The 15,143-nt window shown below is 45.7% G+C and overlaps 2 protein-coding genes across 5 annotated transcripts in view; one reads left to right on the forward strand and one right to left on the reverse strand.

Moving 5' to 3' along the window:
• Positions 1–15,143, forward strand: part of IST1 (IST1 factor associated with ESCRT-III) — a 578,781-nt gene that overhangs the window by 316,716 nt on the left and 246,922 nt on the right. The window lies entirely within an intron of this gene.
• Positions 1–15,143, reverse strand: part of PHLPP2 (PH domain and leucine rich repeat protein phosphatase 2) — a 147,197-nt gene that overhangs the window by 72,546 nt on the left and 59,508 nt on the right. For all 4 annotated transcript variants that reach the window (XM_050922905.1, XM_050922906.1, XM_050922903.1 and 1 more), the window contains exons 4-6: positions 8,868–9,058; positions 8,138–8,263; positions 2,623–2,777 (exon numbers count right to left, since the gene is read on the reverse strand). In XM_050922905.1, the coding sequence (XP_050778862.1) occupies positions 2,623–2,777; positions 8,138–8,263; positions 8,868–9,058 (472 nt within the window). The remainder of the gene's footprint in view (positions 1–2,622; positions 2,778–8,137; positions 8,264–8,867; positions 9,059–15,143) is intronic.

Genomic DNA, 15,143 nt, shown 5'->3' on the forward strand with positions numbered 1-15,143 from the left:
ATTCCTGATGATGCCACAGCACAACTGGCTGCTGAGCTCTGTGCCTTTATACTTACACACAACTATTTCAAATTTGATGACAATATATATCTCCAGATCAGTGGCACTGCTATGGGCACCCGCATGGCCCCACAATATGCCAATATCTTTATGGCTGACCTGGAACAACGCTTCCTCAGCTCTCATCCACTCACACCCCTTCTCTACCTACGCTACATTGATGACATCTTCATCATCTGGACCCATGGGAAGGAGACTCTGGAAAAATTCCACTACGATTTCAACAGCTTCCATCCCACCATCAACCTCAGCCTGGAACAATCTACACGGCAGGTCCACTTTCTTGACACCACGGTGCAAATAAGTGATGGTCACATTAACACCACCCTATATCGAAAACCTACCGACCGCTATGCCTACCTTCATGCCTCCAGCTTCCATCCCGGACACATCACACGATCCATTGTCTACAGCCAAGCACTGAGGTACAACCGCATCTGCTCTAACCACTCAGACAGAGACCAACACCTACAAAATCTCCACCAAGCATTCTCAAAACTACAATACCCGCACGAGGAAATAAGGAAACAGATCAACAGAGCCAGACGTGTACCCAGAAGCCTCCTACTGCAAGACAAACCCAAGAAAGAAACCAACAGGACTCCACTGGCCATCACATACAGCCCCCAGCTAAAACCCCTCCAACGCATCATCAAGGATCTACAATCAATCCTGGACAATGATCCCACACTTTCACAGGACTTGGGTGGAAGGCCAGTCCTCGCCCACAGACAACCTGCCAACCTGAAACATATTCTCACCAGTAACCGCACACTGCACCATAATAACTCTAGCTCAGGAACCAATCCATGCAACAAACCTCGATGCCAACTCTGCCCACATATTTACACCAGCGACACCATCACAGGACCTAACCAGATCAGCCACACCATCACTGGTTCATTTACCTGCACATCCACCAATGTAATATACGCCATCATATGCCAGCAATGCCCCTCTGCTATGTACATCGGCCAAACTGGACAGTCTCTACGGAAAAGGATAAATGGACACAAATCAGACATTAGGAATGGCAATATACAAAAACCTGTAGGAGAGCACTTCAACCTCCCTGGCCACACTATTGCAGACCTTAAGGTGGCCATCCTGCAGCAAAAAAACTTCAGGACCAGACTTCAAAGAGAAACTGCTGAGCTTCAGTTCATCTGCAAATTTGACACCATCAGCTCAGGATTGAACAAAGACTGTGAATGGCTTGCCAACTACAGAGCCAGTTTCTCCTCTCTTGGTTTTCACACCTCAACTGCTAGAACAGGGCCTCATCCTCCCTGATTGAACTGACCTCGTTATCTCTAGCTTGCTTGCTAGCATATATATACCTGCCCCTGGAAATTTCCACCACATGCATCTGAAGAAGTGGGTATTCACCCACGAAAGCTCATGCTCCAAAACGTCTGTTAGTCTATAAGGTGCCACAGGATTCTTTGCTGCTTTTACAGATCCAGACTAACACGGCTACCCCTCTGATACTTGATACTATTATCACTGCAACTAAGCAGGTAGGAAACCAAGATAAGCTTAGAAACAGAAGAACCTGGATAATAAACTAGACTCTAGCCCTTGATGAAAATGCACAGAAATGGCATATTCTTTCACCTGTACCTATGGTCACCTGAATATTTCATTGCTCTGCAGGAGGAGGGAGACCAAATACTATGGAGACGGGCACCTAAAAATACATGGAGAAATTAGAGGAGCATTTTGCAGATTTCCAAAATAATCCTGCCACAGGAACACAGCTATTTGATTATGTTGCTGTAGGACACCAGCTGGCTTTCAATATTTCACAAAGTAACTGCCAGAACCCCTTGTTAGGATGTAAAAGAAGACAGGGACCTGCAGGAAGAAAGAATGCCCCGCTCCATCCTTTACAATGGAGTCTGATTTATTTTGGGATTTGTTTTTAAAGTTCTCTTATTTTTAGGTCCATTTGGGTCCCTACACTCTCCTACTTATTGGAGCTAGTTGTACCCAGAATACAATCCATCATGCATCTCCCACTACCCAGTAAATGGCTGATTACAAGTTCCCAGTGTAAAGCTGGAGTCTCGCAGTCACTACCGATTCTGAATTTGTGACAGCATTAAAGATTAATTAAAATGGGCTTCTTTTATACTTGCATTCCTTAGTACAAGCTTTTACTCGACTGTTTTATCATATTCTCCCTCAGCATTTGTTCTTATATCTAACTATGCTGCCAGACTGTTTAGCAAATGGCATTATAATCACCATCATATCTTCTCTATGTAACAGCATATCACCACACAAGGTTCAGCACAATCATCCTTAATATGAAAGGAACATGTGGAAGGACAGCTTGTACATACTGTAAATTGCTGGAAGTTGAACAGTGAATGGAGACAAAAATTATATTTCCTAGTCTTCATCACCTTGAGGTAGGCAGAATCCTCCCAAAGACCAATCTCTTACAAGCCTGTCAACTTCCCACAAGGACCATGGACCCTCAGTGTACTCCTGCCTCCTCACCCGACTGTATATTCCAGAACCGCAAAATGTAATAGAAAATAGTTCTCTGCAGACCTGCAAAGAGAGTCAAGACCCCCTGATCCATCCAGTCGCATAAAGTTATGTCGCAGGTTGAGGTAGGTGATGTCTTGACTGTAGAAGAGATGCTCAGGTACCTCCTCAAGGCTATAACAAGACAAATCAACTGTGCTGAGTCTCTGAGACACCACCTGAAAAAAAAGAAAAGGGCAACAGAGTTACAGCTACATTTACAATTTTCTTTCCAGTTCAATTCAATGAAAGTTTATTGGTGGAACAAGCTAGACAAGTGCCAACAAAGCACAAGAAAATGAAACCCCGCAGGTATCTATCAGAGGCAAATTCAGCCCACCCAGAACAGGTTTACAAATATCTCCACCCGAGGATATTAAAGGAACTGGCGCGTAAAATTGCGAGCCCGTTAGCGAGAATTTTTAAGCGATCGATAATCTCGGGTGTTGTGCCGTATGACTGGAGGATTGCTAATGTAGTTCCTATTTTTAAGAAAGGGAAAAAGAGTGATCCGGGTAATTATAGGCCTGTTAGCTTGACGTCTGTAGTATGTAAGGTCTTGGAAAAAATTTTAAGGGAGAAAGTAGTTAAGGACATAGAGGTCAATGGTAATTGGGACGAACTGCAACACGGATTTACTAAAGGTAGATCGTGCCAAACCAATCTGATCTCCTTCTTTGAGAAGGTGACGGATTACTTAGATAAAGGAAATGCGGTAGATATAATTTACCTAGATTTCAGTAAGGCGTTCGACACGGTTCCGCACGGGGAGCTGTTAGTTAAATTGGAAAAGCTGGGAGTGAATATGAAAGTTGTAAGGTGGATAAGGAACTGGTTAAAGGGGAGACTCCAGAGGGTCGTATTGAAAGGTGAACTGTCGGACTGGAAGGAGGTCACCAGTGGAGTCCCTCAAGGATCGGTCTTGGGACCGATCTTATTTAACCTTTTTATTACTGACCTTGGCACAAAGAGCGGGAATGTGCTAATAAAGTTCGCGGATGACACGAAGCTGGGGGGTATTGCTAACACGGAGAAGGACAGGGATACTATTCAAGAAGATCTGAACCACCTTGTAAACTGGAGTAATAGAAATAGGATGAAATACAATAGTGAAAAGTGCAAGGTCATGCATTTAGGAATTAATAATAAGAATTTTGGATATACGTTGGGGGCGCATCAGTTGGAAGCGACGGAGGAAGAGAAGGACCTTGGGGTACTGGTTGATAGCAGGATGACTATGAGTCGCCAATGTGATACGGCTGTTAAAAAAGCAAATGCGATTTTGGGATGCATCAGGCGGGGTATTTCCTGCAAGGATAAGGAGGTGTTAGTACCGTTGTATACGGCGTTGGTGAGACCCCATCTGGAATACTGTGTGCAGTTCTGGTGTCCCATGTTCAAGAAGGATGAATTCAAACTGGAACAGGTTCAGAGACGGGCTACGAGGATGATCCGAGGAATGGAAAAACTGCCTTATGAAAGGAGACTCAAAGAGCTTGGCTTGTTTAGCCTGGCCAAAAGAAGGCTGAGGGGGGATATGCTCGCCCTATATAAATATATCAAGGGGGTTAACGTTAGGGAGGGAGAGGAATTATTTAAGTTTAGTACTAATGTAGCCACGAGGACGAATGGGTATAAACTGGATATTAGGAAGTTTAGACTTGAAATTAGACGAAGGTTTCTGACCATTAGGGGAGTGAAGTTCTGGAATAGCCTTCCGAGGGAAGTAGTAGGGGCAAAAGACTTTCCTGGCTTTAAGACAAAGCTTGATAAGTATATGGAGGGGATGTTATGATAGGATCGTCAATTTGGGCAATTGATCTTGAATTAACACCAGACAGGTCTGCTCAATGATCTGCGGGGAGATGTTGCATGCGATGGGTACTGAGTTGCTGCGGAGAACTCCTTCTTGGGTGCTGGCTGGTGACTCTTGCCCACATGCTCAGGGTTTAGCTGATCGCCATATTTGGGGTCGGGAAGGAATTTTCCTCCAGGGCGGATTGGCAGGTGCCCTGGAGGTTTTTCGCCTTCCCCTGCAGCGTGGGGCACGGGTCGCTTGCTGGTGGTGTCTCTGCAGCTTGAGGTCTTCAAACCATTTTTGAGGATTTCAATAACTCGGTCCTGGGATAGGGGTTGTATAAAATTGGATGGGTGGGGTTCTGTGGCCTGCCTTGTGCAGGAGGTCAGACTAGATGATCAGATTGGTCCCTTCTGACCTATGAGTCTATGAGTCTATACACAAGCATGGAGAAGGGCACAGGAAAGGCACTGCTCTGACTTGCATACATTTTTTGATTCAGAATACCAGCCAACCTAAACTGCAGGGGAAATCCAAGGTGAGACAAGTATCTAATTTATCTTAGGCTTTAGTGCCACCGCCTATCTGCATAATATCTGAGCACCTTCAACATCAGACAGAATGGAAACAGTGATTACCCAGTAGGGTTTCTTTGCCAGAGGACATTGTGAAGGCCAAGACTATAAGAGGGTTCAAAAAAAATTAGACAAGTGCATGGAGGATAGGTCCATCAATGGCTATTAGCCAAGATGGGCAGGCATGGTGTCCCTAGTTTGTTTGCCAGAAGTTGGGAATGGGTAACAGGGGATGGATCACTTGATTATCTGTTCTGTTCACTCCCTCTGAAGCACCTGGCATTGGCCACTGTTGGAAGATAGAATACTGGGCTAGAGGGACCTTTGGTCTGACCCAATATGGCCGTTCTTATGTTCTGTTTGCTTGTATTTGGAGTGCTGTGAATGCCATTCTTTTTATGCTGGAAAGGTACTTTCAAAGAAGAAGGTTTTGCAACATTTCCTAGAGGTGCTCACTTTGAGCTTTTTGATCTGCACTCTCCCACAGGAGCAAAACTCTCTTGGCAGTTCGAAGATTGATATTTGGTCTCTTATGCAGCTGGGTGTAACAAGGCACTGGTCCTTGGATGCACATGCACCCATACGAAGATTGGCCTCCTTTCACAGAATTGCTTTTCAAGTGAGGGGTCTAAGGGAATAGCAAAAAGTCGTGTGACTACGTAAAAGGGCATGCTGAGAGATATAAGGACAGCTTGTGTTCCATTAGGAAGACTCAAATGAAATCAGGATAGAGACAATTTTCCACAGTTCCCAAGCACAGGGAAAGGAACCTGCTGGGAAGGTGATGGTCAAACTAGATGATCTCAATGCTCTCTTCTATCCTTGGATTTTATGACTATGGAAAAAAATTCAGTTGAGAGATTTGCAGGAAGAAAATCTCAGCGGGGACAGGATTATAAAGGATTGGGAAGTTCTGGAAAGAGGGCAAAACCCTGGTAAACAACTGGAAGGACTACTGAGCACTGGGAAGGTCTAAAAGGAACTGGCGAGCCTGGAAAAGCAGGGTGGGCTAACTATTATTTTGAGAATAAACCAGACCCCATAAGGCAAGGGTAATTCAAAAGCACCAACTATGGTGGTTAAACTAGAGGGAAGGGGAGAAAGGAGCTAAAGTGAGGCAACAGATGGGTCCAGTGCCAATAAGCCCCTACTACACTGGGGAACGATCTATTAACTGCTTTGACAATTGCAACCTCTGCCTTAAACTTGCATTGGAAGCAAACTGGAAGCCAATGGAAGAAGCAGACAGCTGCATTTTGTATCATCTGCAGTTTCTGCATTATTTTCACAAATTATTATACTACATAAGAGCAAACTCTTTAGTAGTGAAAACACGTATACATTGGCATATATGGTGGAAGCCATACACTTTACACAAGAAGCCTTTGTTAGCATTCAGGCCAATCAATGTAAAGCAGAGAACAACAAATGCAAGTCAAAAACAGAAAAGATCTAGCATGGAGAAATGGGATGTTTTATACGCCAAAACAAACATAAGAGATTATCTCTTAACCTGTATTTCACATCAGAAGCTGAAACTATCTAAGGCCTGAGTTAGCACAGCCCATCAATCACCAATAAACATGCTCTGTGGATCAGACCAGTGCTCCATCTAGTCCAGAATTCTCGTTTTGACAGTGGACAATACGTGTCAGATGAGGGTGCAAGAAACCCTGTAACAGACAGTCATGGAATAACTTGTCCACAGAGAAACATTGTCTGGCAGTTAAAGCCTGGCTCATGACTGAAGCTTGATGGTTTACATCCCATTTTTAATTCTACCTAATGTGACTGTGGACGTCCTTACTACCTGTATAACATCTCGTCTTTGTTGAATCCTGGAAAACTCTTGGCTTTTGGTTAAACAAAAATGTATTTCCTTAGATTAGATTTAAATGTATTTCCTTTCAGTGTCATTGAATGTCCCCCTGGTTCTCGTGGTCTGCAAAATGACCAATAAGAGTGCCTCATTACAGCAGACTTTCCAGATCTCTAATAAATTTCATCCTTTTCTCTGGCTATTTCTGGTATATCACTAGTTCCCTCACTGTGAGTTTGGGCTTCACAGTGAGATCCCTTGCTCCAAAGTCCTCTTGCCCAGACAATGGTAATGTCAACTCTAGAACCTCCTGAGTCTCAGGACTGATTCCACTAGGGTGTGGCACCAGTGAAACATAGAATCAGAAAAGCAGAATAGGCTTCCCCGCTATAATGACAAAGCCACTCTAAGGAGGTGCTGACAAGGTGAGTATCACTGGAACTGGACTCACTACCAAAGCCTGGAACAAAAGGAACAGGGGATGCTGTAACAGCCAATCTCAGGGGCTAAGACCGGATAATGGCACACCCAATATGGAGGATGCAGTGGATTCCAATCTGACCAGTGACAAAGAGTCCAGTGCTAAAGGTCCTGATGCAGAGATCTCCAACGCCAGGAGTACCGAAGCAAAGAGACCCAATATAAAACACAAGTCTGATATAGCCAATACCAAATGAGTCTGTGCCAATGCACCTGAAGTATCTGATACCCAAAAATCCAACAATGAAGAGGGTCTCAGACACCCAGGTTGGCACAGCACCGAGTTGTGAGAATCATCATGCTCATTTTTTCTGCTTCTTCCTTACTTGCAAGGAGAGAAAATGATGCCAGAAATGCAATCCCTTCAAGATTTAATGGGCCTGCCACATGAACAGGATGTTGAAGTGAAGCTCAACATTGAAGCCATCCCCTTCTGACTCTGCTCTGATGTGGAATAAGAATGTGGACCTGAACAGAATCCACCTCCTCTGGTCATATTTGGATTCTGTGCTAACTCAAATCCAACAGAGATGCTCTCTGTGAGTCTAGCACATTGTTCAGGTGGATGCAGCCAAGGCAATAGGAAGACTTATAGACTGCTGTAGCTGGGAAGAAAGAGAAGTTAGTCTCTGGGATTAGTTTTGAAGACCGCAATAAACTTCAGATGCTTGGTTAATATGAATAGTGCTATCAGTGTGGGATAGCGCAGAACTACAGCTCATAGCTGCTACATAGGTGACCTCGGTACTCTCTAAGAATACAAGTTAGAAGCTGTTCTCAAGAGTAAGCTTGTTCCAAAACTCTCCAAGCTGTCTTTCCTCTTGCCCGATATCAGAGCACCCACACCTACAGCTTATTAGGCCTCACCGTGGATGCCTGCCGGTGCCATCTCTGGTACTCTGATAGCATTTCAAAGCAAACATGGTAGGTTTGAGCTTGTGCACCAGCAGAGCTGAAAGCAAGCGAGTGCGGCCGACGCTTCACTTCTTCCACCTGAAATGGGAGAAATAAGAACAAAAATAGCTTTGCAATTAAACAATCTGAAATGCAGGGAGGGGGGAAATGTTAAACAAAACCAATACAAGACACTCCACAAAGTACAGTCAAGTTAGTTCCCTCTAGCTGATAGACAGCAAGAACTCCTCTTCAGAACCTCTCTGTTGAAACAGACCAATTTTTACAGTAGGGGTGCTGAATGTAGAAACCATGTATTTTGTTTGTTATTACCACTTCAAGCCAGGGAGTGTAGTAGCACCCCCAGCACCATATGTGCGGGAACTAGGGGAACAGACCTGATAAGTAGTTACTTCTGGGTCACGGTAAATTGCTGGACAGAACCAATACATGTAAAAGTATCATGTAATTTATGGCTGAAGCCCAGAACCTGCATTCCTTTCACTGTTTTATTAAACTAAAGATTGCCTAGTAAATAAGCAGAGAGGAGTGAGGCAGATGTATTCGAACATCTTAACACAGACTTTCACTAAAGAGGCCTAGACTGACTTCTTGTAGGGAACATAATTCCTAGTGGCCCCTTCATTCTCACATCTTACCTACAGGAAACTAACAAAGAACCAGTTAGGCCCAAGAGCCTCACCTTCCCTCCAACAAGAGGCAGAATGTGCATCTTTCCTGTATGGCAATCCTTCACTGAGGATACGATGAGGCAGGTGCCACAGAGAATGACCAAGCGTTCTGCCCACTTGTGCAACTGTGTCTTCCCTTTGCGCACATTATAGACCCCAGACAGAAGGATTCGGTCTAGTTGCTCCACTTGACATGGCTTTTCTGAAAAGAAAATGGCACTTTATCATCCACTTTTCACTGGATTCTTCATTTCCAGCTTATGGGAATAATTAGCACCAAAAAACCGCATGCAATCTCAGCTATTAAAACAGACAACTATAGGTAAATCAAGGCAGAGTAAATAGTGCTAGACTGAGAACAGAGTCTCATTTGCAGGATAAATAGCCTGTAATAAACAATGCAATAATATTTACAAATATTTTGTAAAGAGAGGAATGATTATATATTGTTATGCTTAAAGACATTAATGGCTGCAGTCAAGTGTGTCTGATCTACATGCAATCACAGACACCATTAAAGTTGATGGGCATGCCAGCCAACCTTCATTCTGGCTAAATGAAAATGCAGTTAAGCTCCTTTACACAGGGCTTGGCTACACTGGAGAGTTGCAGCGCTGGTGATGGGGTTACAGTGCTGCAACTCACTCTGTGTCCACACTTGCAAAGCACAGCCAGCGCTGCAACTCCCTGGCTGCAGCGCTGGCTGTACACCTGGTCTGCTTGGGGTGTAGCAATTCCAGCGCTGGTGATGCAGCACTGGTCATCAAGTGTGGCCACCAAAAGCGCTTTTATTGGCCTCCAGGGTATTAGGAGGTATCCCAGCATACCTTTTCAGCCACTCTGCTCAGCGTTTCGCACTCCACTGCCCTGGGCTCAGGTGACCCGCCCTTTAAATGCCCTGGGAATTTTAAAAATCCCCTTCCTGTTTGCTCAGCCAGGTGTGGAGTGCAATCAATCAATCAATCACTGACCATGCCTCCACGCCCCAAACAGGAACACCTGCGAACTGCAGGACCTCATCAGTGTCTGGAGTGAGGAAGCTGTGCAGTCACAGCTGCGCTCCAGCCGTAGAAATTATGATACCTATGGGCAGATATCAAAGTCCATGCTGCAAAGGGGCCATGAACGGGACGCGTTGCAGTGCAGGGTTAAAGTAAAGGAGCTGCTGAGTGCCTATTGCAAAGCCCGTGAGGGAAACTGCCGCTCAGGAGCTGCCCCCACGTCCTGCTGTTTTTACAAGGAGCTGGATGCCATACTTGGGTGTGACCCCACTGCCAATCTGAGGACCACGATGGAGAGTTCAGAGCAGGGAGAAGAGGGGGAGGGTGTAGAGGAAGCCGAGAGTGAGGCTACTGGGGTGGAGGGAGACACCCCAGAGTCCCAGGAGGCATGCAGGCAGGAGCTCTTCTCAAGCCAGGAGGAAGCTAGCCAGTCACAGCAGCTGGAACTTGTTGGTGAAGAAGAAGCAGAGGAGCGGGTTCCTGGTAAGCAGCTTTTATTTTCAGGATGGAAATGTTTGGGGGGTGGGGGTTATGGCTGCATGCATGCATGCCTAGATGTGGAGTAGCCCATTGATGTGGTCTATCACGCCTCGGTAATCTCTTCAAAAGTTTCAGCCAGAGCATGGGCAATGCGCTTGCGCAAGTTTATAGGGAGAGCCACCGTGGTCCTTGTCCCAGTCAGGCTAACGCATCCACGCCACTGTGCCGTGAGGGGTGGGGGGACCATTGCTGCACACACGCAAGCTGCACAGGGACCAGGGCAGAATCCACATTGCTGTAGAAGACCCTCCCTCTCTTCCCAGGTAACATGCAGCAGTGATATATCTGGCAGTAGAAAATCCTGTTGAAAATGTAGGGATAGTGTTCAGTGCAGGTCCCCCCCAGCTGCTCTCTGCTTTCCCCAATGCACAGAAACCCCAGTGAGCCCTGACTCAAGCAGCTCCCCTTCCCAGAGGAGTAACTGCTGTGGCAATTGTGGGGGTGGTGTTCAGTGCACTTTGCCCCCAGCTGCTCTCTGCTTTCCCCAATGCACAGAAACCCCAATGAGCCCTGACTCAAGCAGCTCCCCTTCCCAGGTGAGTCGCAGCAGAAACACTCACCCCATTACTCACCATGTCTTCGCTGCTGTGGCCTCTCTGTGCTATGTTTGCTATGTGTAAATGATGCTACAAATAGTCTACAAACTCCTTCACTGTGATTATAAACAATGCAGCCTCTGTATTAAATGTTTCTATTTGTTTTATTTTTTTAAGTGTCCTTGAATCCTCCGGCCCTGTCACAGCCTGCTGAAACACTACAGAACTTGAGGCGCAAACCAAGGAAAAGCAAAGAAGATTTGGTGAAAGCAGTTATGAATCAGTATGCCAGAGAGAATAAGAGGCTGCAGGACTGGAGAGAGAAAATGCATCAGTGGAGGGAAACACAAAGCAGGAGAAAGGAATTGGCTACCAAGAAAAGCACAAAGCAGCTGATAAGCCTCCTGGCGCGCCAAACGGACTGTATGCAGTATCTCGTAGCCATGCAGGCAGATCAGTACCGTGCTAACACCCTCCACCCCCAAAGCTCTCTCCCTTGTGCCCCAGTGTTTGCTCAAAACCCGTTTCTCCAGCAGCCTGGTTCTTACCACCACCAGCTGCCCAGAACACCTGTACGTTCACCTACCAGCCCTGAGACCTACGACCCTTACCCTATGCACTCAACCCCCATCACCATGCAGCATATTAATCCTGAAATGCAGCAGGCATTGCACAGCAATCCAGGCAGGACATATTCAAACCTCTGAATGTACAGTTCAGCACCCTACCCCCCTGCCCTTTTATGTACTGTATTTTGAATAAATGATTTCTTGGCTTTTAAAACATTTTTTATTATTGCAGAAAGTGAAAAATACTGTACCCCAAGGGAAAAACAGGCACTGCAAATCATTGTAACCACTGCGCTTCACACCCGTGCAAGGCACCAAACATTACTGATGGCTTTCAGCCTCAAATTGCTCCCTTAAGGCATCCCTAATCCTGGAAGCCCTGTGCTGGGCCTCTCTAGGAGCCCTGCTCTCTGGTTGTGCAAATTCAGCCTCCAGGCGTTGAACCTCGGAGGTCCATTCCTCACTGAATGTTTCACCCTTCCCTTCACAAATATTATGGGGGGTACAGCATGCAGACATAACAGCGGGGATGCTGCTTTCCCCCAAGTCTAGCTTCCCATAAAGACACCTCCAGCGTCCCTTTAAACGGCCGAAAGCGCACTCCACAGTCATTCTGCACCGGCTCAGCTTGTAGTTGAACTGGTCCTTGCTCCTGTCAAGCTTCCCTGTATACGGTTTCATGAGCCATGGCATTAAGGGGTAAGCGGGGTCTCCAAGGATCACAATGGGCATTTTGACGTCCCCTACTGTGATCTTGCGGTCTGGGAAAAAAGTCTCGGCCTGCAGCTTCCTGAACAGGGCACTGTTCCGAACTATGCGTGCATCGTGCACCTTTCCAGGCCATCCTGTGTAAATGTCAGTGAAATGCCCACGGTGATCCACAAGCGCTTGGAGAACCACAGAGAAATACCCCTTCCGATTAATGTACTCGGATGCCAGGTGGGGTGGTGCCAGAATAGGAATATGCGTCCCATCTATCGGCCCTCCACAGTTAGGGAAACCCATTTGTGCAAAGCTATCCACAAGGTCCCAGAGTCACGGTTCTTCTTAGCAGGATGTGATTAATGGCCCTGCAAACTTGCATCAACACTATTCCAACGGTCGACTTTCCCACTCCAAACTGGTTCGCGACCGATCGGTAGCTGTCTGGAGTTGCCATCTTCCAGACTGCAATAGCCACCCGCTTCTCCACTGGCAGAGTAGCTCTCAATCTCGTGTCCTTGCACCGCAGGGTGGGAGCGAGCTCCTCACACAGTCCCATGAAAGTGGCTTTTCTCATCCGAAAGTTCTGCAGCCACTGCTCGTCATCCCAGAGTTGCAGGATGATGTGATCCCACCACTCAGTGCTTGTTTCCCGAGCCCGAAGGCGGCATTCCACAGTGCTGAGCATGTCCGTTACTGCCACAAGCAATTTAGTGTCTTGCGCGTCAGGCGAATCAATATCGTCTGACTCCTCACTGTCACTTTGGAGCTGAAGGAATAGCTCAACTGCCAAACATGATGTGCTGGCAACATTCATCAGCAAGGTCCTCAGCAGCTCGGGCTCCATTTCTAACAGAAATTGCACTGCAGACTCACAATGACGCCAAACTGCTGGGATGTGTAGTGATGCACCACGGGGCGTTGGACAGGAAGCGGAATGACACGCACCCTTCCGTCCCCTTCCCACAACCCACAACGCCAAAATGGGACGAGGTGCTCTGTGGGATAGCTGCCCACAATGCACCACTCCCAACAGCGCTGCAAATGCTGCAAATGTGGCTACACTGCAGCGCTGGTAGCTGTCGGTGTGGCCACACTGCAGCTCTGTCCCTACACAGCTGTACGAACACATGCAGCTCCCAGCACTGCACAAATGTAAGTGTAGCCATACCCAGAGTAAGATAGCTGAAACCACTGCCTAAGGCACTAGGCCACATGGGAAAGCTATAGCCGGAACTCAAGGCAAATGAGGAGTTTCCTTGGGGACTGATTGCAAAGGCAGGGGGCACTGATTGGTTGCAGCTGTGTTTGCATGAGTGGACGAGATAGAAAGCCAGAAGAAAGCCAGAGAAACAGGCATGAGCATGGCCCTGAGAGGGAACAGAGACAGAATTCCTTGGGGCACAAGACTGGCTGGAAAGGCAGGCTTGGAATTTGTGAGCACAGAAACTGGTCAGTTGTTGTTTGTTCCTGTGGTGTACACAGAAACAGAACCATGGACATTCTTCACATCAAAGAAATTCTGACTTGTACCATCAATTTCTCTTCTTAACAGAAACAACTTGGTAAGACCCCACATACTGCTAACTACTCAGGCCAAGAGGCAAGAGTATGTTCTGAGATAAACTATGATGGAATTAAAAAAAAAATCCTCTTCCCTGATATGTCATTGTTTAACTTAGAATGCAAGCTCTTTGGGGCATAGACCTGGTGCTGTCCGCAAAGTACAATGCACATCAAAAGCATAACAGAAATACTTAATGGGTTAGCATTAGTTAAGCAATTTTTCCTTTGAGAAAGAAATCAAAGATGCAGTGAAGTTACAGTTTTCTAGTTAGATGAACTTAAAAATGAATTCTGGTTCGCTAAGACGTATGAAAGGCTATTTTAAGTTTGTCTTTTGATACAATAAGAATTTAAAATAATTAAATGTTTTCTAGTAAAATTCTGCCACAAGATCTCTCTCCTGCTTTCTTAGTATTTGTGATTCTTCCATTTTGGGGAGTTTTTAAAAATGCTTTGTATTTTTGTTTATTTTTTGCCACAATTCCTTTTGCAAAGTCATTTTTCATCTTCAATAGCCTGAAAATTATTCAAACCTTGATTTGTGTGCGGCATAATATTTCATCCATAGCAGTGGTCCCCAACCTTTTTCATCTGGCAGGCACCAGACAACAAGCCAGGGAGGACTGTGGCAGCAAACGAGCATCTGCTGAAATTCCGCCGACAAGGAGCTTGTCGACGGAATTTCGGCAGATGCTCGTCCGCTGGCCAGTATACAGGCACACTTAGATGCCCCAGCAGGCACCATGGCGCGCGCGGGCACTGCTTTGGGGACCCCTGATCTATAGGTATTGGAAAATGGAACATTTCTCTTGACATCTTGTATATGGTGTAGCGATCTGAATATATGGTTAAATAAAGAGGTATCACATATGTATATTATTGTTTTATAAAATCCTGACAAGTTCTGGAGGCACAGCTGTTAGAATTTTTAAGAGCACCATTCATGCAGAAGACTGTACTTCTAATTTGCACAGGATGGGGCTTAGCACATCCATTAAAATTCACTGTAAACAGGAAAAGTTAAACCATTGATATAGGTACTTAGATGGTGCCCATCACTATAGTATCTGAGTACCTTTGCTCTTCTACACCGATCCAAGTGCCCACTGCAGGAAGCTGGTTTTTCTTTATTTAAAAATACCAGTTTAACAAAGCTCTTAAAGTAATTGACAAATAGTTCTTGAGGTTAGGAAAGAAAGAGACCTGTAGCTTTCACATTCTACAGGGTGGCAGATGTTCAGGCACAATGCCTTTTCTGCCAGGAAAAATCCTTGATTTAAAATTTAAAAAATTCATAAATAGATTGTGGTTGCAATCAGAAGCATAGAATAAAATACAGAATCTTGGAAAGGGTAAACTTCTTAATGCTGATA

Source organism: Gopherus flavomarginatus, chromosome 14 (assembly GCF_025201925.1).
Source record: "Gopherus flavomarginatus isolate rGopFla2 chromosome 14, rGopFla2.mat.asm, whole genome shotgun sequence".
Taxonomy (NCBI): Eukaryota; Metazoa; Chordata; order Testudines; family Testudinidae; genus Gopherus; species Gopherus flavomarginatus.